This window comes from Macrotis lagotis, chromosome 1 (genome assembly GCF_037893015.1).
Source record: "Macrotis lagotis isolate mMagLag1 chromosome 1, bilby.v1.9.chrom.fasta, whole genome shotgun sequence".
NCBI classification, from domain to species: domain Eukaryota; kingdom Metazoa; phylum Chordata; class Mammalia; order Peramelemorphia; family Peramelidae; genus Macrotis; species Macrotis lagotis.
This window is the reverse complement of record NC_133658.1, coordinates 801,146,531-801,171,096: the sequence shown is the minus strand read 5'-3', so window position 1 is coordinate 801,171,096 and position 24,566 is coordinate 801,146,531. Positions and strand designations below refer to the sequence as shown.

At 35.9% G+C, this 24,566-nt stretch overlaps 1 protein-coding gene across 1 annotated transcript in view; it reads left to right on the top strand.

Annotated features, from left to right (window-relative positions):
• The first annotated feature begins 11,571 nt into the window (after window positions 1-11,571).
• Window positions 11,572-24,566, top strand: part of MAP6 (microtubule associated protein 6) — a 41,447-nt gene continuing 28,452 nt past the window's right edge. Inside the window, exon 1 of the mRNA XM_074188826.1 lies at window positions 11,572-11,801. Coding sequence (XP_074044927.1) covers window positions 11,758-11,801 — 44 coding nt within the window. The 5' untranslated portion in view covers window positions 11,572-11,757. The remainder of the gene's footprint in view (window positions 11,802-24,566) is intronic.

Here is a 24,566-nt window from a genome sequence, read left to right as displayed (position 1 = left end):
AGAGAGTCTTGGCTTTGGAGTCAGGAAAATGTGAGTTCAAGTCCAGTCTCAGACACTGAGTGACCCTAGACAAGTCATTCAACTCCATGGAAAAACAGTTTCTTCATTTGTAAAATGAGGGGCAGAATGTGATTACCTCCAAAGACCCTTTCAGCTCAAAATCCACAATCCTGTGATCTTAGGAGATATCTAGCACTTTATGGTTTACAAAGTGCTTTCCTCACAACCAGACTGTGTTAAATCTGACAAGTACCTTATTTTATAGATGAGGAAATAGAGAACTCAAAAGACAGAATGATTTGCTTAAGATTATATACTAATCAGGGGTGGCTAGGTGGTGCAGTGGATAGAGTACTGGCCCTGGAGTCAGGAGTACCTGAGTTCAAATCTGGCCTCAGATACTTAATAATTACCTAGCTGTGTGACCTTGAGCAAGCCACTTAACCCCATTGCCTTGCAAAAACTAAAAAAAAAAAGATTATATACTAATCAAAGGAATCCAAAGCTCTGTTCTTTGAAGAGCAATGTTTTTCTTTACTATAACTAACCTGTGTCTCATGACCCTATCCTCATGAAGAGCATGGTCAATGAAAATTGTTCTAGATTTGGAATCAGGTTCAAATCTCAGCTCTGCTTCCTAGTATCTGTATGCCTATGAGTTAAATCATTAAATCTCTCTGGGTCTCGGTTTCTAATATTTAACATCAAAATACTGAACTAAGTGACCATGACTTCTGAGATATTTCTGTAGCTCTATTATCTATAATCTTTACATTCAGAGTTCTTAAGTATCTGAAAGTATTTGGTCAATACTGTCATACTCGTTACCAGACAAAATCTTTGGCACTAGCAATCAATATGGTAGAGGATTTTTCCCTTATTAAATACAACATAGTTTGGTCAGGGAAGAATGTTCATGCTGTTGGAAATTGTAGACATTGTGTCTGGCTATCTATGTCAAAGGTGATTTACTTATAGTTTGTTTCAACCTGATTATAGAATTAAACAGACAAAACAATAATATAAAGTTTTTAAAAATTCAGCTAGCCATGGGGATAAAAACAAATTATACAATCTGGGTCACCACCAAAAATGTTCTCGTCTTGAACAGAACTAAACTTTCAAAGTTGATTAACTTTACAATATTGCTGTTATAGTAATGTTCTTCTGGTTTTCTTTGCATCAGTTCACACCCGCATCATCTTCCCAGGTTTTTCTAAAAGCATTCCCTTCATTCTATTTAATTCAATGAAAAAAATCATCATTTATTAAGCACCTACTATGTGTGTGTATGTGTGTATGTGTGTGTCCGTGTGTGTGTGTGTATGTAGAAAGTAAATGTTTTATAGGATAAATAGGAAATAATTAAAAGAAAGAAAACTGGAAGCAAGAAGGAGAAGAAAGCTTCTATGTTGCATGAGGTTGGAGAACTCTTTCTGCTAAAGGCCATTTGGTTATTTATAATATCATTTGTGGGCCATATAAAATTAGCAATTTAAAAATTAGCTTACTATATTTGGTCAGACATTTAATTAATTAATCCCTAAAAAATTCCTAGATTTATTGAATTTTGAGACCTATCTACATTTGCTGTGGCACCATCAAACCAAATGATTTCAAGGGTCTTATAGAGCCAGGAGGCTGGATGTTCCCCTCACCTGATGCAGAAGTTGGGATTTTACTTGGGATTTAAAGAAAGTCAGGGAGATCAGTAGTTGAAGTGGAGGAAAAAGAGTGTTCCAGATATGGGGAATAGCAAAAGAAAATGTCTAGAACCAAAAGATGGATTGTCTTGTTTGTGGAATAAGCCAGAAGGCCAGAGTCACTGAATTGATGAATGTATGTTGAATGATAAGGTGTAAGAGGACTGGAAAGGTAGGGAAGGGCTAGGTGATGAAAGGTTCTCAATATAACCATGCAGGTTTGATTCGCTCTAAATTGAACAGATATTTATTGAGTACTCATTAAATTCCAGTGATATACTTAGGTGAGTGATATTAGAGAAGACATGAACTCTGATCTCAAAAAACTGATCCTTTAGGATAAACTGAAGCATACCATGCTTCTACAACTCAACATCCAGGCTTCTGACTCAAAACCCATTTTTCTTCCTATTATACATTTGCCAGACTTATTATTCACAATTTTAAAGTTGTATTTGTGTGTGAATGTGTGTAAAACAGGGACATATTTAAAGTAGTCATATATACATGCATATGTTTTTACATATTATATTTAAAAATAAATTCAAGAATTAGAATGATTTCTTGCTTTATATATTAGATATATATAAAACACAAACACACACACACACACACATATATATATATACACAAATGTAACACAGTGTATATTCTGATATTTATCATTTTGAGATTTGAACAAGCCTTATATAATGGAAAGAAGACTGGACTTGAAGAGGGATATAGGTGTGTGTATGTATATATATATATATGTATTTGTATATGTATATACATATAACTATACAATGAATCAAGAATTTTAACTATCCATATATTCAGACATATTAATGTATACACACATCATGTGTCTTCCATGTTATTTTAACCATTCAAAGTCCTTAGGTGCAAGCATTTTGCCCATTTTGCCTTTGTAGAAACAACCATAAAAATTTATATATAATTTTTTCTAATATATATTTTTAGATTAGCAGGCATCTGGGAAGCCCTAAGTTCCAATGGTCATACGCCAATTTTTGTTATATATAGAAATTAAATGTTCTTCCTATCAGTACATATTTACAAAAACATAGCATTTCTACCTGAAATGACTCCTGGAAGGTTAAAATTTTTGTTGAAACTTAGACTTACTTATTATTAGTAGTGATAATAAAAAAACTAACCTTTATATAGCATCTGATGATTACATAATGTTGTACATTCATTATTTTCTTTGAGTTTCACAAAAACCCTTTGAGAATAGCACCATCTTAAGTGTAATGAAATGCAAAGTTCCTAGTTAAACTCTACCACTCATTCATGGAGGTGGTGGTTGTTATTCTTGGTCCTTTGTTCCCAAAGAGGACCAAAGATAGGAGGGTGGGGTGATATCTTGACTTGTGGGTGAATTGGATTTAAGTGAGACAGAGCTGTGAAAAATTGAGACCACGGATAAACCTCATCCCTGTCTGGGTTTCAGTTTCCTCCTCTGTAAAACGAGATAGACTAGAATGACCTGTTAAATTCCTTCTAGCTCTAGGACTCATATGTCTGTGAGATGGACTACAGTATCATTCCCATTTTACAATGGTAGTGACTGAGTCTCAAAGACAGATTGCAGTTTCCCATACAGCTGGTAAATAGCCAAGTTGGCGTTAGATTCACATCTATGAAGTTTATCAATCTTTCCAATGCACAATGTGGTCTCGAAGCATTCACAAGATGGTGGAACTAAATGCTACCTTTAAGATCTGTTATACCAGCTCTTTTATTTTACAAGTAAGGTAGCCAGACAGGGATCCTAGGATTTACCCAAGATCCTACTGTTGTTTGTCCTTCTTTCTTAAAGAGGACCATGATATTAGGGAGTTATGCCATGACATGCAAATGAATGGATTTACATGAGGGAAGCCAGAGCAAAGTGACCAGATTCTCCTTTTCCTCTGGAGCCTATTGGGTCCAGTAGCCAGATATAGATCAGGGCAACTCAGATCTTGGTCTGTATAACGTTAAGTTAAGGTCTTTCCCAGGTCTCAGTTTGACTAAGGCAATGTCCATTCTGTGATTAAGGCTAAGTTGTTGTTTGTTGTTTGTCCTTTCATTCTCAAGTAGGACCAAATGTCAGGGAGGTAATGCCATGACATGCAAATGAATTGGATTTAAGTGAAGGAGGGTTGTGCAGTCACCAGCCTCAGTTTCCCCTCTGGAGTCATCTGGGTCTGGTGGGCAGATAGAGATCAGGATGGCAGGAGATGATCCTGGATGCAAAGGGAGACCTTAACCTTTGTAAGATAAGGTTTTTAATGGTTTCAGTTTGACAGAGGCAGTGTCCACAGCTAGGAAAAAATGTCACAACTGTCTTCAAATCTAGTTCTTTCTCCTGCAACAAGTTTGAATTAAGAATGCTCTTTAAGACAGCATTAAGTAATTTATCTAAATTTATTGATTTACTCTTTTTTAATACCACCAGTTAGAGAGTAGGTTGACTGTATGCAAAATATGACTGCTTCCACCCAAAAATCTACAATATTTACAGAAAGATTTCTGGACTTATTCAGCATTATGCCACTTACTTTTTCCTGAAAGTCTTCATAGACCCTCTCCTAAGAATTGGGTATGTTTGCTATGATTTTACTGAGTTTCTTCCTTTATTGAAGAAAATGCTGCAATTTGCTTTATGGCATCTCTTGAAATTCATGTCAGAATTTCTCTGATATTTAGTCAAGTAGGCACTGACTGATCAAGAAGAGAAGCTAATTTGTCTCTTGAAAGGGTTAGAATGGTATTATCTTAGACAGAGTTATGCTTTCTATACTTACTGAACACTTTGTAACTACAGGTTTTTGGGGAGAAATCTCACAGCAGACTAGTGAGTTAAATCACTAAGTTCATCATTTAAATTTATTATTGTACATTTTCCTCATGACAACCCTCTGAAATATGGGGAACATGTATTAACTATTCCTGATTTTTTGGAGAAAGAAAATTGTGAAGTAAAAAGGTTAAGAGGATCATCTATAGGTTGTTATATACCTAGAATGTGGCAGAGCTGGGACCCGGGATCCTTCTACAGATGGAAGGAACCTTAGTCCAAACCTCTCTATTAACAAAGAAAAACAAAATTGAAATTTAGAGATGTTAACCTAACAGTAAAGTTCCAGAAATGTTTCTTTTTGGCTTAGATATCTTCAGTGCCCCCATATTGGCTCAGAAATCTTATTGCCCCCAGGATTCTGCCTAGTATTCAAGGTCCTCTATAGCATGGCTCCAGTCTACCTTTCTAGTCATATTATGGTAATTCACATTTTAATACTTCAAGATCTAAAAAGCACCTTCTTTATAACATTCCTGTGAGATAGAGGGTATAACTATTATCCCTCCATTTTACAAATGAGACAGCAGAAGCTGTCTTAGAGGAAGCAAATTTACCCAGCAACACACAACTAGTAGTAATTCTGGGAGCTGGGGTTATAAACATTATTCATCTTCATGGGGTAGTGTCAAGACAAGATGGTAATCAATTGTTAAGGTAGCTTTTAAAAAATCTGAAAGATGCTTTGTACTTTCTTAAAATTTACAGTCAGAGGGGCAGCTAGGTGGCACAGTGGACAGAGCACTGGCCCTGGAGTCAGGAGGACCCGAATTCAAATTTGACCTCAGACACTTAATAATTACTTAGCTATATGATCTTGGGCAAGTCACTTAATCCCATTGCCTTGCAAAAGAACAAAAAAGAAAAACAAAAACAAAAGAAAATGTAAGGTCATAGAAAAGCACAGTTGGGAGAGACCATAGAAATGCGCTAATCCAATTCATTGATTTTACTGAAGAGAAAACTTCAGACCAGACAGAGAAAATGACTTGTCTGAAGAGAACAGTCTTGGCCAAGGACACAGAGAATTAGAATTGCAATTAGAACCCAAATCAACTGTTGCAGAATTCCTGGTCTAGAACATTTTTCCATTTAGTGTCCATTATTAAGTAAATAGGGGCGGCAGCTGGTGGCACAGTGGATAGAGTATCAGACCTGAAATCAGGATTCCTGAGTTCCATTATGACCTCAGATACCAACTGTGGACCCTGGGCAAGTCACTTAACTTAGCCTCAGTTTTCCTATCTGTAAAATGAGCTGGAAAGGAAATGGCAAACTATTCTAATATATTTACAATGAAATCACAAAGAATCAAACTTGACTGAAATAATTCAATAACAAAACAATAATTAAGGAAATTGGCAAATAGCCTAGAAAACATAACTCTAAGATAATATTTTTTCTGATCCTTCCAAAAAGGATCCCTGCTTGGTCAGCCAATGCCTACCTGACTAAACACCAGAGGACTCCTAGTTCCTCATCTATCTAATTCTGTATAATATTGATTTCTCCCCTCAGAGCAAAATAAAAGAATTTAGAACTGAAAGGGATCTCAGAGACCATCTAGTAAGTCACTTGTTTCTTTACTTCTGAAATGGGGGATGGAAGCTAATTCCAGTGTGAGAACCTTCTTTGTATTCACAGATAATGGGTTATAAATCAGTGCCTGATGGCAGGGAAGACTATGCCGGCACTGGAAGCCCCATTGTGTAATATTAGTTGTTAGTAGATGCTGACAATCAAAAGTCAAAGTTGCTATAAGTAAAAGTTCCCAGGGGGCTGAACTTGTAGCAGTAATAGCAATAATTCACAGTTATATATTTCTCAAAGGTTTACAATCCATAATTGAAGGAAGCATTTGTGGAAGGAAGAGATAAAAATTCTTATTCTGGCTTTAGTGCTGGATGGTGGATCTCTCATCCAGCAGTGAAGTTTAGAAAGTCTCAACACCAGGGTTGACAATATAGAGGAATGACTTTTCAGTTATAACAACTCTAAAAGACTATCTACCAAATTCATGAGTCCATGTGCCCATGCTGATGAAATCTCAGGTCACTGAATTTTATGAATTAATAATACTCCCAGACAGGTAACAAGGAAATAGCTCAGTCAGTCTTCAAGTGCTGGAGAAACATGAAGGAAGATTTGCACAATTCTTGTCTTTACAGCAACTGCAGATTAGCTAATATAACTGTTATGATTAATATTTTACAGATGAAGATACTGAGGTTTTCAGGGGAAGAGTAATTTGCCAGTAAGTGGCAGCAGTCTACTGACTCCAAGTCATTTATTATCTCCACTCAGTAGCAGAAAGAGCTAAATAGGAGACAACCCAATAACCCCAAAGGGACTGATGATCATGAAGGACTTTTTAAAAAATATCTGGGACCACAGAAGCATCATTTCAAGATTGAGAACCTCATTGGTCCTAAAAAAGAAACTCCATTATTAATAACATATGTGGCCATTAGTGGTTATCCAACTTGGTAGAAAATCTTCAACAAAGTGTGGTAGTGGTAGCGCACTGTCTGCTCACCAAACCAAACATTTCCTCCGAATCAGTCAAGTGTTGCCTAATAATCAAAGAGTGGTTTGATAATTCCAACTTCAAGGGGCCAGTTGTAGTATTTATATACTTCTCTAAAAAAGAAAAAAAAATTAAAGGAGACAGTGTGCTAGTGTAGCAAGAACCCTGGATTTGGAATCAGTCACAGTTCTACCACTTGCTAACTGTGTGACTGTTCCCTTTCTGTGCCTCACTTTCCTCTAATATACAATTAAGAAATAGGACTTAATTACTTCTGGAATCTCTTCAAGCTCTAACGTTCTATCATCCGGATTCACCCCCAAACCTTCCACTCTCAGTTCTGCCTCTATGTGACTTGAATTAAAGTCATTTTCTTTCTTTCTTTCTTTCTTTCTTTCTTTCTTTCTTTCTTTCTTTCTTTCTTTCTTTCTTTCTTTCTTTCCTCCTTTCTTTCTTTCTTTCTTTCTTTCCTTCCTTCTTTCTTTCTTTCTTTCTTTCTTTCTTTCTTTCTTTCTTTCTTTCTTTCTTTCTTTCTTTCTTTCTCTTTAATACTGGACCACATAATCAGAAATCCCTTTGTGTTGGAGCCACATGGGTTGTTTATACTTGTAGTTACAAATTGTCAGCCTCTGACCTCAGGGACATCCACTACAAAATTATAGGGCAGAATTAGTCATGTTCATATGCACTGATAAAGTTTAAAAAAATAAACACCTCAAGGGGCTTCATATGGCCCTGTTGACCATTAGTTGGACTTTTTGAAACTAAACCATCTCTGACCTTTTGTTTGTCTTTCAGTTCCAACATTCTATATCTTAGAACACTTCTGTAAAGGGAAAGCAAGAATACCATATATATGAATTTGATCAGGAAATGTTACCTTTGAGTTGAAATTAAGTTTGGGAAGTTCTTCCATTCCCTCTTTTTAAGCAAACATTTCTGTAGAAGCACAGATTTCCCTGTAAGCTAAAGAAAAACAAGACTGGAATCTGTTTGCAAAAATGATCAGGACACAATCACAGCGGCCGATTCTGTACAATGCCCAGTGAATAAATGTGACCATCTTTGACCATCTGTACTGAGTGATGGAGACTGTCTGGGAGAGAGGCAAGTATCCATGGGAACACTGCAGTCGGAGAACTCTTTGGCTGCTAGCCAGAGAGAACTGGAAGAAATTGGAAGTGAGAGAGGCAGTGTTATGTGTCTGCCAAGGACTGGATAAACCCAGTCAAGCACCTGGGGCTCCAGACTGGAACAGCTGACAAGTTTGTGCTAAGGTCAGACAGAGGAGGGAAGCTATGGTTGCCTTCCAGGGCACTCCCTGGGTTTGCTATTCAGAGGAGACATTCATCTTGGGCTTTGGAATTAAAACCAGACCCTAAGAAGGAGCACGGCTGTAAAAAAGGCTACTGGAGTTGGAATCAGAATCTAGATTCAAATTCCAATTATGCTCCTTTAAAATAGATTCAAACCTAGGAAATCCATTTTTTTGTACAAAGCACAAATTTAGAAGAGGCACATTTCTTGAGGGTGCCCTCAAGAAGGGCATCTATAAAGATCTAATGGGATCAGGGAGAGATCTCTCAACTAAGCCCACCCCAACTGATTCTCTGCTTCAAAGCAACTGCTCCAAACCTTCTCATGTTTCCTTAAGCCTTCCTTGTACTGAGAACTGTGCTTTATATTTTACTGAATCAAGGTCATTCACCATAAGCCCCAACTTCTTTCTATTCCAACATTAATCCCACTATCTTCTCTTTACTTTGGTTTCTGAGGAAGAGGAGACTTTTCTTTGCCAAGGTCAGCTTACCTGCTTATGATCTCATCCTCTCCAGAAAATTACCTCTTTTGACATCCCCACACTCACTCTCCACTGGTTCTTTCTCTAATTTCCACAAATATGTAAACTCTCCCTCATATTTAAATCTTCACTAGAGCCTACCATTCCTGCTTTATCTTTTATCTTTCCTGCCCTTTTAGTTTAACTCCTTGGAAAAACAATTACCTCCACTCAAGTGCTTCCATTTTCTCTCCTTTTACTTTTTTCCTAAGTATCATCTGCATTCTGATTTTTTATATTATCCTGCAACTGAAACTGCTCTCTGCAAACTTAACTACACCTAACATTCTTTTCTTTAAGTCCCTTCTCTCTTGACCTCTTTGCAGCATTTGACATTATTGTCTACCCTCCTTGTACTTCAAATAAGAAACTCCACCTTCTAACTCTGTTCATTTTCACTGACTGTCCCTTATGTCTGGAATTCTCTCCTCCTTCATCTCTTCCCTTTGGTTTCCCCAATTTCTTCAAGTCAGCTAAAATTATCCCCATCTACAAGAACTTTTTCCTTTTCTCATTAAGTGCTAGTGTTTCCCCTCTGCCAATTATCTCTAATTTATCCTGTCTATATCTTGTTTGTCCATAGTTATTTCTACATGGTTCCCCCATTAGACTGGATGCTCTTTGAGTGCAGACGTTATCATTTTGCTTTCTTTGTGTCCCTAGTGTTTAGGCACCTAGTAAATGCAAAATAAATACAGACTCACTGCAGTCCACCTCCCTTTCAGCCACCAAAGTGATCTTCTAGGGTCTGTCCCTGTCTCCCCTCTACTCAATAAACTCCAATGACTCCCTATTACTTCTAATGGAAAATAAAAAAGTTCTTCACAGTGTAGTCCGTTCAGTTTTCATATCCATTTCCTCCTCATCCTACACTGGACATGCTAATCATGCTGATCCACTTACTGTTCCTTACATACATTTCCCTATTCTTATAGCCCATGCTCAGAATGGCAACCCTACAGCTTAGAATCCCTGATTTCTTTCAAGACTCGGCTTAAAGAACCACCTTTTGTGGGAAGTCTTTACTAGTCCTTCCTCCCCAGCTGCTAATACTTTTCCCTCCAAAGGGGATAGTAATAACAATAATAATAATAATAATAGCAACTAATATATATTACTTACCATGCTGTGTTTTACATATAATATCACATTTGATCCTCATAACAACTGTAGGAGGTAGGTATTAGTTTTATGCCCATTTTATAGGTAAGGAACCTGAAATAGAGATTAAATGACTTGCCCAGAGTTATACATCTTAATATTTGAGGTGAGATTTGAACTCAGGTCTTCCTGACTCCAGATCAGTAGCTCTATCCACTATGCTACCTAGCTGCCTTCATGTCTACTTTGTATGTTTCTTGCATATACTTATACATGTACATGTTGTCTCTCATATTTTAGGTGAGGTTCCCGCCCCCCAAATTCTCATAGCAGTCTGGATCCAAAGAAAGGAAAAGTCAGGGAATCAGAGACATTGTAGAATAGAATTCAGATTCCTTTAATGTAAATGGAGTAACATTACAAATTACAAAAAAATTACAAATTATAAATTAATTTAATACAAATTAAAAGAGAAAAAGAATTCTAGCTCTTAAAAAAATTACCTACTAAGTCCTCACAATACCTTATGCAGGGTCTGTCTTTTGCTTTACAATGCCTGGTTCACAGTAGGCATTTTAATAAATACTTGCTGATGAAATAATAAGGATCAGTTTACTCATCTTGAAATAAGGGGAAATAGGTGGGCTAGATCAAGGGCTTCTAGGTTTTGTCATTAGCGGACCACATGGTCAGAAATCAAACTAGATTGAAGCCATGATATTATTTTACAATTACAATTTGACCCTTGCCTTTTAACAAGTCACTTGGAAGCTATCAGTTACAAAGATTAGAGGCAGACAGGTGTATAAGTATACATGAGTGTATGGATAAGCCACTATCTAACCTACTAATTCTGGTATCCTGGCTAATAAAGTAAAAACATTTTTGGACCGGAACCTCTTAGGTGGGATCCTTCCCAGGTAACATGAGCTGTATTTGCCCCCTTGCCAACATGTTGGGTACCTATGCACAGGTTGGTTTCTAGGGGCTCTTTCAGCTCTAAAATTCTATGTTCTCTGACCCAGGATTTCTCCCACTTTTGAACATCTTTGGATCTAAGTAGTTCATTGTCTAATTTGTTTAGAAAACACATCATCTTCTTCCAAATCATACTGATATAATAACTTTAAGGTTTGCAAAGGGCCTTACCTATGTTTGAGCTTCAAAACAACCTGTGAGGTAGTCACTGCAATTATTTTTATCTTTATTTTATAGAAGAGACTGATTCTCAGAGGGCTAACATAATTACCCATGGTCTCTTTGCCAATAAGTATCATGAGGAATTTAGAGCCAGGTTTTGGAAGGCAGCTAGATGGTGATGATAGAATGTGGGTCCTGGAGTCAGGAGTTCTTGAGTTCAAATCTGGCCTCAGACTTCACTTAACCTCAGTTTCCTCAACTATTGTAAAATGAGGATTATAATAGCTCTGAAGCTCACAAAACACGTAATATAGTGCCAGAGGGGAGGTATTATATGCATTTTTCCTTTCCTCTCCTTAAGGTCTTGCTGATTCCAAATCGCATACTACAAAGCTTGTCACGTACAAGTTTGTTCCTGTGCAAGGACTTGGAAGGGACACAGAGATGAACAAGATGCCATCTGCTCAGCTGCTTTGCTAATCCTCAGTGTAGATCAAGGACTGGCATATTCTTTTGCACCAGGGCTGCTTCTCCCCTTTTCTGGTCACTCCTCAAAATCCTTGAAGCAGTCCTAGTCCACTTAAAGAAAGGAAAAGCCATGGCAGCAAAGACAATGGAAAATAGGATTCAGATTCCCTTTATGTAAGTAGAGCAACCCCCTCCCCACAAATTAAAAGAGAATTAAATTAAAAATTACAAATTAATTTAATACAAATTGAAGGATGAAATTAAAAGAGAAAAGAGTCATAGTTCTTTAAAAATGGCACAATGCCTTATGCAATTGATCAGCATTTGTTAATCCTGTATTGAGTGATCAAACTGATTTGATATTTTGGCGATAGGGATGAGAGAGAGGAATCCAAAAAATAAGGTGTACCTAGTCTTGAGAAATTATATTTGCCAGAGTAGAATATGACCTAGTTTAATGAGAAAATACAAAAGAAATGCAAAATAAATACTTAGTGATTAGAATGGGGAACTGGGAGATTAGAGAGCACTGCAGAAAAACACAAAAGACCTGGAAAGGTTCTACTGTTATTGTTGGGTTTTGGTTGTTGCTCAGTTATTTCAGTTATATCTGACTCTTTGTTACCCCATTTGAGGTTTTCTTGGCAAAGATACTGGAGTGGTTTGACATTTCCTTCTCCAGTTTATTATACAGATGAGGAAACTGAGGCAAGCAGGGTTAAATGACAACCAGGGAACAAGTAAGTATCTGAAGTCAGATTTGAACTCAAGTCTTCCTGACTTTAGTCCTGATGTTGTACCTACTGTACAACCTAGTATGTTATTCCTTTTTTACAGATAGGTAACTTTTGCTTATTCCAGAATACCCCCTGCAGTTTCTTGCCAACTCTTGTTCACAATATTAAATATAACTGAAATATCTTTCTCCTGGGTCCCATTTCTACCTACCTGGATTACTGCCCATCCTTCAAAGTCTAGTTCTATTGCTAACTGCTCCATTAAGCTTTCCCCCATCCTATCCCACTTCCATCTACACATGATCTTGGCCTCTTATGAACAACCATAGTGCATTATTTATACCTCTTTTATTGCTACTATTCCATTCTACCCATATAATGCCAAGCTATAAAAGTAAAGTGACTTGCCCAGGGTCACACAAATCTCTAAGGTCAAATCTGAATTCAGAGAGCCTTAAATTCAGGTCCAATCTTCTATCCTCTACACCACTGAGCAAGTTACAAAATTCTGGCCAATACACAGTGCTCAAAAATTTTGAATTCTGAGCTACTTGTTGTCTTGCACACACTCACTTTCTCCTAGTAATTTACTGTACTGTAATTAGTATGTTAGTAATTACACATTAGTAGCTTGGCATGGGAAAGCCCAAAAGGAGACAGATACAAAGGAATGTTTATGGCTGTGAGTTTACAAATGACAAGTTTTTAAAGCTCTAAATATTCATTAAAAGTATTTGTGGTTTTCTGAAAAAAAAAATGCCCACATATCTATTAATGATTATGCTTTCTTTTAAGAGATCAGTATTTTCCAACTTAAGAAAACACATGAGTCTAAGTCAAGGAGACTATTTATAGTGTCTTGGCATCTTAGAATTCCCTTCCAGGAATTAGTAAGGAACCTTAGTCATTAACTAATCCTCTACCTTCTGTAGGCATCAGTTTCTTCATCTATCATATAAGGGAGTGGAATTTTTCCTAAAGGGTAGCTAGATGGCACAGTGGATAGAGCCAAGTCAGATTGGCCTCAGATACTCAGTAGTTATGTGACCCTGGTGAAGGCACTTAACCCTGTTTGCCTTAGTTTCTCATTTGTAAAACGGACTGGAGAAGGAAATGGTAAACCACTTCATACTCATCTGCAAAATGGACAGGAGAGGGAAATTTCAGTACCCTTACCAAGAAAAACCCAACTAAGGTCACAAAGAGTTGTTCATACTAAACCACTCCACAGTGGCTCACTAAGGATGAGTTGCTCCAGCCATTCTGTAAAGCAATTTGGAACTATATCCCAAAAGTTACTAAACTGTTCACACCCTTTGACCCAGCTATACTTCCACTAGGCCTATATACAAAGCAACAAAAGAAAGAATAAAGGAAGAACTAGACTTGGAATCAGAAAGTCTCATCTTAATGAGTTGAAATCCAGCCTCAGACACTGTCTATGTTGACCTCAAGCAATTCACTTATCCCTGTTTGCCTTAGTTTCCTATCATTGCCAAGAAAACCCCAAATGGTATCAGGAAATCAGACACAACTGAAATGACTGAACAACCAATAGTTTTTAAAATTCTAGATATAGGAGATTACCTTTATTGATAAAGCTATTTATTATCTCTGGAATCTCTAAAATATTATTATCTCTAAAATAAAGACCCTTTTCCTAACATATTAATATCTATATCCAAGATCAAACATTATAGGCACTGGAGAAAAGTTAAAGAGGCCTTTCCAGTAATATCAGTGATAAAACAAGGATGTTCATTAACACTATTATTATTTAACACATTGCTACTAATGCTGTGCCCCCACACATTGAACATCCACAAAAACAAAATGAAAAATAAAACTTTTATCTTAAGCATGTTTGGACCAGGAAAGCAAAATCTCACAATGTCCTTGCCCAAAAATGTATTCTTTGTTTGCATTTTAAGGTCATCATTTCTCTGACAGGAGAGGAATGACACAAGTCATCTTTAGGCTTTGGACTCAATTTATCATGACATCTCAGAGATCTTCCTTCTTTTTTCTCAAAATCTATTTTATCATTTCTAGTAGCACAGAAATATTCTATTATACAAACATATCATAACTTGTTTATCCATTACTCAATCACCACTTTAATTTCCAATTTTTGACTGCCATGAAAAAAAATAGTCCCTTTATTCTTTCTTTTGTCTCTTTGAATATAGGCCTAGTAGTACTATAACTGGATCAAAGGGTGTGAACAGTTTAGTAACTTTGGAGGCATGGTTCCAAATTGCTTTCCAGAATGAGTGGAGCAATTCATCCTTTGAGGCTGTTGAGTGGTTCAGTCATGAGCACCCCTGAGCCCCTATTTTCTTTGTAAGAGTACTGAAATTGTTTGCCATTTCCCTCTCCAGCTCATTTTACAGATGGGTACTGAAGTGGTTTGCCATTTCCTTCTCCAATCTATTTTACAAATGAGAAACTAAGACAAACAGGGTTAAATGCCTTCACCAGGATCACATAAACTACTAAGTGTCTGAGGTCAATTTGAACTCATGAAGATGGGTCTTCCTGATTCCAAGCCTAGTGCTCTATCCACTGAGCCACCTAGCTGCTATTAATTTATAGCTCCGCCAATAGTGTATGTAGCTGCCCTGCCAATAGTATATTAATGTACCTGTTTTCCTGCAACCCCATCAACATCTGTCATTTTCTTCTTTTGTTATCTTTGTCTTATGAGTGTGAAATAGAATTTTAATTGCTTTAATTTGAACTTCTCTATTTATTAGTGATTTAGATAATTTTCCCATATAGTTGTTGATAGCTTATGTATCTTCTGGTCAATTATCTGTGGAGGAAATGACTCTTGAAGGCAAACAGCACTGAATAATCTTATAAATTTGAATCTATTCCTTGCATACCTTGAATAGGAGACTTCAATCAGAGAAATTTGCTTCAAGGATTTCTCCCCCATCTCCCCACTCCCCATCATTTATCTATTTCTCTTCTAATTCAAACTACTATCTATTAGATTTGCTTATACAAAACTTTTTAATTTTATATAATCAGAATTGTTCATTTGTCTTATTTGATTCCCTCAGTCACCTGTTTGTCATGACCTCTCAACCTTTCCATGATCTGAAAGTTATTTTCTTCTGATTTCTTGCTCCTCTAATTATATTTATATCTAGGTCATGTATTCTTTTGGAACTTAACTTGATATATAGTATAAGGTGTTAATCTAATCCTAATTTCAGTTAGATTGCTCTCCAGTTTTCCTTATACAGCAACTCTTTCTTAGGGAATTTAGGTTTAAGAAATACTATCCTTATATGTAGGCTTGCTTCTCTATGTTGTGTACACAATTTTGTACACTGATCAGTCTCACAATTTTTCAGTCAGCCTTAATGATTATTGCCTTGTAGTATAGTTTGAGATCTAGTGTTGCTTAAACTCCCTCCTTTATCTTTACCTTTTTGTTTCTCCATTTGAATTTCATTAAGATTTTTACTACCTCTATAAATTACATGGAAATTTTGATTATAATACTGAATAAATTTAGGTAGTATTCCAACTTTTGTCTTGGATTGACCTCCCCATGAGCACTTGATGCTTCTCTAATTATTAGATCTGCCTTTATTTCTGCAAGGAATATTTCTTGACTGGATTCATATAGCTCCCGAATAAATCTTGATAAACTCCCAAACTGTTTTATAACTACTGTAGCTATTTTGAATGGAATTCTCTTTCAAGTTCTTTCTCCTGGGTTTTTTGGATAACATATGGGAATACTGATGATTTACTTTATTTTTGTAGCTCGCAACTTTGTTAAGTATCCTAATTTTTTGAATAAATTTTGTTTAACTCCTTAGGGTTTTTAAAAAATAAGTCCTTTATATTAGCTGCAAAAAATGATAATTTTGTTTCTTCTTAACCTATGTTTTTTCCATTTATTTCTGTCTTCTCATTACAATTAGCATTGGTAGCACTGTGTTAAATAATAATAGTGTTAATGAATATCCTTGTTTTATTACTGATCTTATGGAAAGGCCTCTTCAACTTTTCTCCAGTGCATAAAATGTTTGCTCTTGGATTTAGATAGATATTAATAGGTTGGAAAAAGGCTCTTTATTCTAGTTTTCCAGAGATAATAGCTTTATCAGAGTAATAGTGTACAAAATTAGCTCACAACAACCAATAGCATATCTACATAGCAATAATAAAAATCCAGAAGAAAATAACAGAGAAGTTTCTTTCAAAATAACTGAAAATAAATTGCATAAGATTTATGAAAGTCATTCTACCAGGATACAAATCAGTACCTACACAGATACAGTTACAAAATCCCCTTAAAGGAATATAGAATGAGGGGCGGCTAGGTGGCGTAGTGGATAAAGCACCGGCCCTGGAGTCAGGAGTACCTGGGTTCAAATCCAGTCTCAGACACTTAATAATTACATAGCTGTGTGGCCTTGGGCAAGCCACATAACCCCATTTGCCTTGGAAAAAACTAAAAAAGAAAAAGAAAAAAGAAATAAAGAATGGTTTTAAAATAAATGAAGGGTCTTTCAGTGCTCTTAACATTAATGTAATAACTATAATACTACTAAAATTAATTTACAACTATACCAATTAAAATACCAATCGGAAGCTTCAATGATCAAATCTCAAAGAAAATAATAGGGGAAAAGCAGGAATGAAAGGAGAATGGCACTTCCAGAGATCAAATTATACACTAAACTAGTAATTATCAAAAACTCTTTCGTATTGGTCAAAAAAATTAAAAAGCAGATAATAGAAAAGATTTTATTAGGAAGAGTCTGAAACAAAGTTAAAATCCAGTATTCATTAAACCTTAAGTCTATATAGTTTAATCACACACTATAGTAATCATACTTTATGATCTTAACATCTATCACAGGTATTCAGTTACTGTGATCAAAAGTTCTTAAATTCTCTTTACTAACTTTTCCTATAATTTCATATCTTTCTATGCCTTAAGCCTCCTAAATATATTTTTCATCCTTCCAGTCCCACTAGCCAACAGAACTATCTAGACCATCTCCCCTGTTTTAGTCTCATTTCCCCTTCTTTCTAATCTTATGACCCAATGGTTAACCAGTCCAATTCAACACTATTCTGTTCTCTTGAACCCTTGCCCTCTTGTTCTACCCATTAATTCTCACATCCCTGTCTTCCACTCCTAATAACCATGTGATGTAGAACAAAACAAGAGAAAGTTGTGAAACTCTGCTGATTGGGTTCAGTAACAACCTATGTTATCAAATTTTATCTAAGTTAACACTGCTCCAAATCATTCCTTTTACCACTCTCACACTGGTCCTGTATTACACTCCCCATGACAATTGTTCCCAGTCATCTTTTATCTTCTCAAGCTTCTCATTGTTGCCATACTCCTTCAGCTATCATCTGAGGAAGTAACCACATAACCTTAGTGAAAAAAAACGAGGCCATTCTCTGTGAGTTTCCTTTCTTTCTCCAAATTACATCTCTTAAACCCCTTTATATCATTATCATTCTCTCCTCCTTTATTCCAGTCTTTGAGGAAGAAGTGGTCCTTCTCTTTCCCAGGGTCATTTCTATATAGACAAAGGTCCACTTACTTCTTCCAATTTATGACCCCCAAAATAACCTCATCTTTTTCCCTAACTTCCATTTTCCCCCTGTGTTCTAGTTCTTTGCCTTTTGCCTATACAGAAGGAAAGGTTTTCCCTGTCCTTAAAAAACTGGATTTGAGTGAGGGGGCCATCTGGGTCCAGTGGCCAGAAATGAATCAGGATGCTGGGGGATGGCCCTAGATGTGAGGCAGTCAGGGTTAAATGACTTACCCAAGGTCACAGGGTTAGTTAGTCCATGATAAATATGTGAGACTGGATTTGAACTCCTATTCTCCTGACTCAATCTGTGTCACCTACAGTGCTGGACACCTGACAGGTACCAAAAAAAACTTGTTGGTTAAGTAAACTTGGAATTTGTATAGCACTTTAATTTTTTTTTTCAGTTAGTCAACAAACATTTATTAAGGACTGAGAACTTTATTGTGTCAAATTCTGGGAATGCAAATACAAGAAGAAAGAAAAATAATCCCTGCCCTCAAGGAGCTTACATTTTAATGGGAGAAGACAAAGTTAGAAAAAATGCAAGAGGTCTAGTGGGGCAGCTAAGTTGCCATGAAACAGGAGCTGGCTGAGAAAAATCTGATGTTAAATTTATAAAGTTCTGTATTATCTTCATTTTGCAGATAAGGAACTTGAGGATCAGAAAGAGTAGTAACTTCCCTAGGGTCATAAAACTGTCAGAGCTAAGACACAAGGCATGGTCTCCTTACTTCAAGACCAGCCTCCTTTCCTCTAAATAATGCTGTAATGAATCTCTTGATGGAAGGCAAGTGATAGCAATTCAAAAATAAGCTCTTTTCATTTAAATCCCTTTGGTCTCAGAATAAATGGTACATTTTTCATGTATTTATAGTAAAGCCTGTTATCCTTTGTCAGTAAATCACTATTGAAAGTCTGAGAGCAAAATTAATTCAAAGCTCACCATGCTTTGAAGCAAGGTTTCAGCAATGCCACCCACCAAGGCTTTTCATTTTAAGTTTTTTTAAAGTTTTATTAAAGGGGTTTTAATTTTACATTATTTACATTTCTAGATAGAGCCCCTCTGCCCTAACCACTCCACACACATCCAGTTAAACAAAACTATGAACCCATCTCACCACCTCTGAAGCATTCATCACCCATAGTGTATCCTAATTTTGCATTTCCTCATCTCTGGGACCAGGCCTAGTCATTATAATGTTGTGGTATTCAACTTTCATTTATTATTCTTTTTGTAGTCATTGTATAAGGTGTTTTCCTTATTCCACTTAGATCATGCAATTTTCTCATGTTTCTTGGATTTCCTCCTAGTTGTCTTCTTTTGTAGTTCAATAGAATTCCCTTATGTGCATCTTCAACAGTTATGTACTTATTCCTCTGACTCCAAAACCAGTACCCTTTTACTATACCACCCTGCATCTCTCATTTTGTTTATAAATCTTAAAATGCTTTGTTAGATAATACTAATACTATAATAAAACTAAACTACTAATAATAAACTATAATGAATAATAACAACAAATTATTTTCCAGAATGGTTAGACCAGTTTACAGCACCACCAATAATGTATTATCATATTTCCTTCTTGCTACAATCCCTCCATCATAGAACATTTCTTTTTTCCCATCTTTGTTCATTTGCTGAATGTGAGGTGAGAGCTCAGCATTATTTTGAATTACAGTTCTCCTATTAGTCATGATTTAGAGCAATCCTTCAGTTGGTTTTTAAGAACTGTTTGCAATTAAGATTTTTTGTAGTCCCTTTCTTTGGCACAAGCATCAATAGTAACATTTGAACTGGTTTCTCTATTTGCCTATGAAGTGGTCTCCTAACCTCTCAATATCTGGAGATGAAAATATTTAGAGGCATGTGATATCAGTGTTCACATGTATAGAAGATTAGTATGTGAAAGAAGAATCATTCTTGTTCTACCTGACCCCCCAAAACAATACCAGATGAAATGGGTGGAAGGTGTAGAAATCTAGGACTTGATGGAAGGTTCTCCAGTCAGTAGAGCAGTTCAGAAATGGAGTAAGCTCTCTCTTGTCAGGACCTGGGTACCTTTTCACTGTTGCCTTCCCATGGGATCTGGAATCCCCACTTGTGGGGGATGTAATAGAGAGATTTCTTTTTAGATATAGGTTGGATTAAATGGCACCAGATCTCTCCCAGCTGTAAATTTCTGTTTCCCAACCTTAACTAGCTTTTTTTAGGTGTTTTTTTTTTTTGGCAAGGCAAATGGGGTTAAGTGGCTTGCCCAAGGCCACACCCAAGGCCACACCGATAGGTAATTATTAAATGTCTGAGGTCGAATTTGAACTCAGGTACTCCTGACTCCGGGGTCAGTGCTCTATCTGCTTCGCCACCTAGCTGCCCCCTTAACTAGTTTTTCAAAAGAAAATTCATCTTTAAAAAAAACCTCACCAATTTCTTCAAATGCAAAAAGAGAGATTATTATAGATAATATTGTTCAGTGAGTACTTGGTTTTGTGCCCAGAAACCTAAAGGACCAGGAAAATTAGAAAGAAAGATTTAAGAGGAAGGGAGTAGAAAAGAGAAGAAAACTCTTAGAAGAGAATCAAATCCCAGAATTTTAGAGGTAGGAGAAACTCTCAGTACCTATCTGATGTAACTGGAACATGACCCTCAGTTATATTTACAACAATTCCTTGTTGGGGTTGCTTAATACTTGATTTTTATTTAGAACCCAGTTGAACTAGATAACCTCAGAGATACCTCTAAACTGAAATTCTGTAATATCTGGGGTGACATGCTCCAAATAACACTGTATAAATTATACTGTTCTTTGTTGCTGCCTGATTAGGAAGTGGTTGTATATAAATGGCCATCTGCGGATAGATTTTCAAGTGTCTCTTTTCAAGGTTCCTCAGGGATTTTGCTGATATATCCAATGTTCACTGATGCAGAATGACAGTGCTAATTCTGTTGTTTAGAAAGCAATTACAAGGTCTTCTTTATGAAATAATTATTAGCAAGCAAATTATTTTTCAAACTCATACTAGTCTATAATTATTTCTTCTATCAATCTTTACTCATTAATTGGTTCTGAGACATATCTTTTTATATTTATTTACAATATGTTATATTCTAATAATATATAAAAATATACTTGTCTTTTTATATTTTTATTAAGAAATCGGTTTTTAAGCCAGGTATATCTATTAATTTTGCTGTTTAAACTCTTAATGAAATAACTGGTTTATACTTACTAGGAGTAAGAGGTAGCTAGAGTCACAAAGTCAAAAGATGATTGATACAACTGAGAAATGGAAATGCTTGCTATATTAGAGTTGGATAAAACATGTCTTTCATTAATAAGTATTCATTTTAAGCTTGTATTTCTATTGAGTCACTGCAAGTCTCCCTCATTCTACAGCTGCCCATCTCCACTATTACCGGGAGAAAAGAAGCTTGGGGGGGGGGGGGAGTTGGTGATGGTAGAGGCTGCTGGTAAAGGGGAGGATGTGTGTGGCATCCTGATACAGTGGCAGCAGCAAGGGATAGTCATCAAGATCAGAGTGAAAAGGATGCAAAACATTCTAGGGCTTTTCCCTAGAGTTCCTTCCTATTCTTACTCCACTCAATGATGGGTTAGCAGCAGTTCGACATTGTCATAGGTCCTTGCCAGCAGTCAGGTACCTGAAACTGAAGATGGGCCAACACTATAGAGGTACAGTTTGGACACTCTTCTAAGTCATTAATGACTCCCAAATCCAGGGTTTTTGCTTCTATATTTGATTCTAAAGGAAGTATGAGGCCTATATCCTATAGGAATTGTGTCATTGCCCTCCTTTGCTTGCCCAAGGAACAGAATAAAGGAAATGTTTGGATAAAAGAGGTAACATGCCAATGAGAAAAGAACAGACTATCTATTTTTTATTTTTCTAAAACTTCACACAGTTCCTGAAGAGAGGAGTACAACTTTTAGCTTCAGCCAAGATTCCTGCAGAAGACCAATGGCCCATCTCAACCTTCCCCTTCTATGTTGAAGCCCTATCCTCCCTTTTAGTTTCTTCTATTTGTTGCTGCCTCTCTGTTACTGGTGTTTTCCAACTTGACTTGTTAAGTCCCAAGTGGGATTGAAAATATTACCCCCTTGCTTCTTCCTTGCAGTCTGCTCTCCCAAAGGCTGTATCTCTTTTAAAACTCCCAGTGTGACTAAAGTGTCTTTCCCAGCTCAAAGATCTCAAAGGGTTGTGAAGGAGTGCTCTGAATGATAGATCCCAGGATATTCATCATTTCATACCCCTACTACATTTCTTTTTTAAAATAACATTTTTATTAGAGAAGCAGTTTTTAGACCATCTATATATATTCACTTAGCTGTTGATCCTTTTCCTGACATAATTGATTTAAATACTGAGTAAGATTAAGAGTTAAGTACAGGGGGCAGCTAGTTGACTCAGTGATTAGAGCACAGCCCTGGAGTCAGAAAGACCTGAATTCAAATCCAGTCTCAGACACTTAATAATTACCTAGCTATGTGACCTTGGGCAAGTCACTTAACCCCATTGCTTTGTAAAAAAAAAAAAAGAGCTAAATACAGAGTCATGAAACATGCCAGCAGAGATCTCCTTTCCTCCTGTCACTGATTCATTCATTGGAGTTCTTTGTAAGGATCCACCTGACTCTCCTCTCTTTTAGCTTACATTCTTCTATTTTATATAAAAAAAATGTGCTATTTTATCTTGTAACCTAGCTTGAATCCACATTAGTATAATCCTGCTCACCCAACTTCTAGTCATATGAGAAAAAGAAATAAAATTAATTTACTGATCTCAATGAAACTGATCTTAATGAATATTTGTTAACTCTTGGTAATCATTGCTTTTTCCTATCTATTCACAAACTGTTTAATAATACTTTCTAGAATTTTGACTGCTATTGACTTCAAATTTAACTATCTATAGTTTCCAATATCAACTTTTTCCTTTTCCTTTTTAAATAACACAAAATTGGGATTGGGTCTTTCCTTATTCTTTTTTTTAAATTCTAGTATTTAGCTACCTTTTTGTCTCTAGCCTTAGTTTATTATGGGCTTGGATTTACATTCTGAAAAGCCTTTGCCTTTCTTCTGTATTTGTCTTTCTGTGACCTTCCTTTCATTCTTTTCTTCCCACCTCAGCTTTAGTGTTTTTAATAAGCTTTCTATTGCAGTTCTTGATCCCATGCAGCATTCAGCCTCCTTTTGAAGTGCTAACCAGCAGTGTCCCTGACAAAGTGAATTTTGAACCTTCAATTTCTTCCTTCCATCCTTAACCACGTCCTTTTAAAATCAAAGCTTATTGGAAATCTCTTTTTGAAATTCTACTGATTTCTTTAGATGTCTAATATTTTCTTCCTTACTGGGATCTTTGGTGATAATATAGATAGAATTTTGTTTCTAAATACATCCCAACCTCCTTGAGTCATGTTCCCTTCCAAAATCCCTGGCACTGATCTTTCTAAATTTTTAAAAACATAATTTCATAAGATCAAGGGTAGATTGACAATTATACATATTGTGTCTTTTCTTTGCTATAATGAATTCTAAGGTAATATGTTCACTTTCACAAAGGTTCCCTAATATTTCATATCATTAACCAACCAATTCCTTCTCTGTTATTTGGAATTAAGCAGAAATATAGAAAGGTTCACAAACAAATAAAACAATATTGTTACCATCTTGCTATAGTTAATATATATTTATTGATATATACATATTTCTTTAGAAAACAAATTGTCCATAACAAACACACATTTTTCTTTTTTGTTCTTCATATATTGAAATGTATGTTGTTAATTATTAAATTCTCAATTCTAAAAACCAAAATTTTAAAAATAAAATTCATGGGGCCAAGATTAATAGTTTCTGAGACCTGTTCTAACTGATATTCTGATCACATAAAATTATTGATGCTTTTGCAGCCATTTAAGCAAATTTTCAGTTCCCTATGGAAAATTCAGAAGTCTGAAAACCATTGGAAAGCTCAAAAAATCCTTGGATCATCAAAGGAAATATGACGTGTTAGTTCCAATGCTTGGAACATAATTCTACTTTTATTTCTATAGAATATTTTATAGTTACTTTTTCTGCAATAAGGACCTTTTGTTTATTTAATCTGATATTGAAAACTTTACTCATAATCAGAATGAACAACCTCTAGAAAAAAATATAACTTTTAAAACACTAAAACCTGTGTAACTGAAGAACTTCAAATATTTATCTTAGAGAAGACAATACTTAAGACATGAACAGTTTTCTTTGAGTATTTAAAGGACTCTTATAAAAAACAGGAGCATTTGCTAGACTTCAGAGATTAGATTTTCCCTGCAAAGGGGAAAAGTTGCAGAGTTTGATATGATATGAGGAAAAAAATTGTTTGTAATGAGTGTTATCCAAAAGCAGATTAGCTTGAGGTTGGTTGACCTTTTGTGACAGGGTTGTTGTAGAGAGGATTGATATTTAATCATAAATTGGTTTTGAGATTACTTCTTACTCTGAGATCCTACAATTTTATCAATTGAAGTTCCCACTCTGTCTCCTTAGCATTATCATTCTGTCATTAGACCTGTGCACAAAAACTTTCCATCTCTATTGGAGATGCCAGAACTT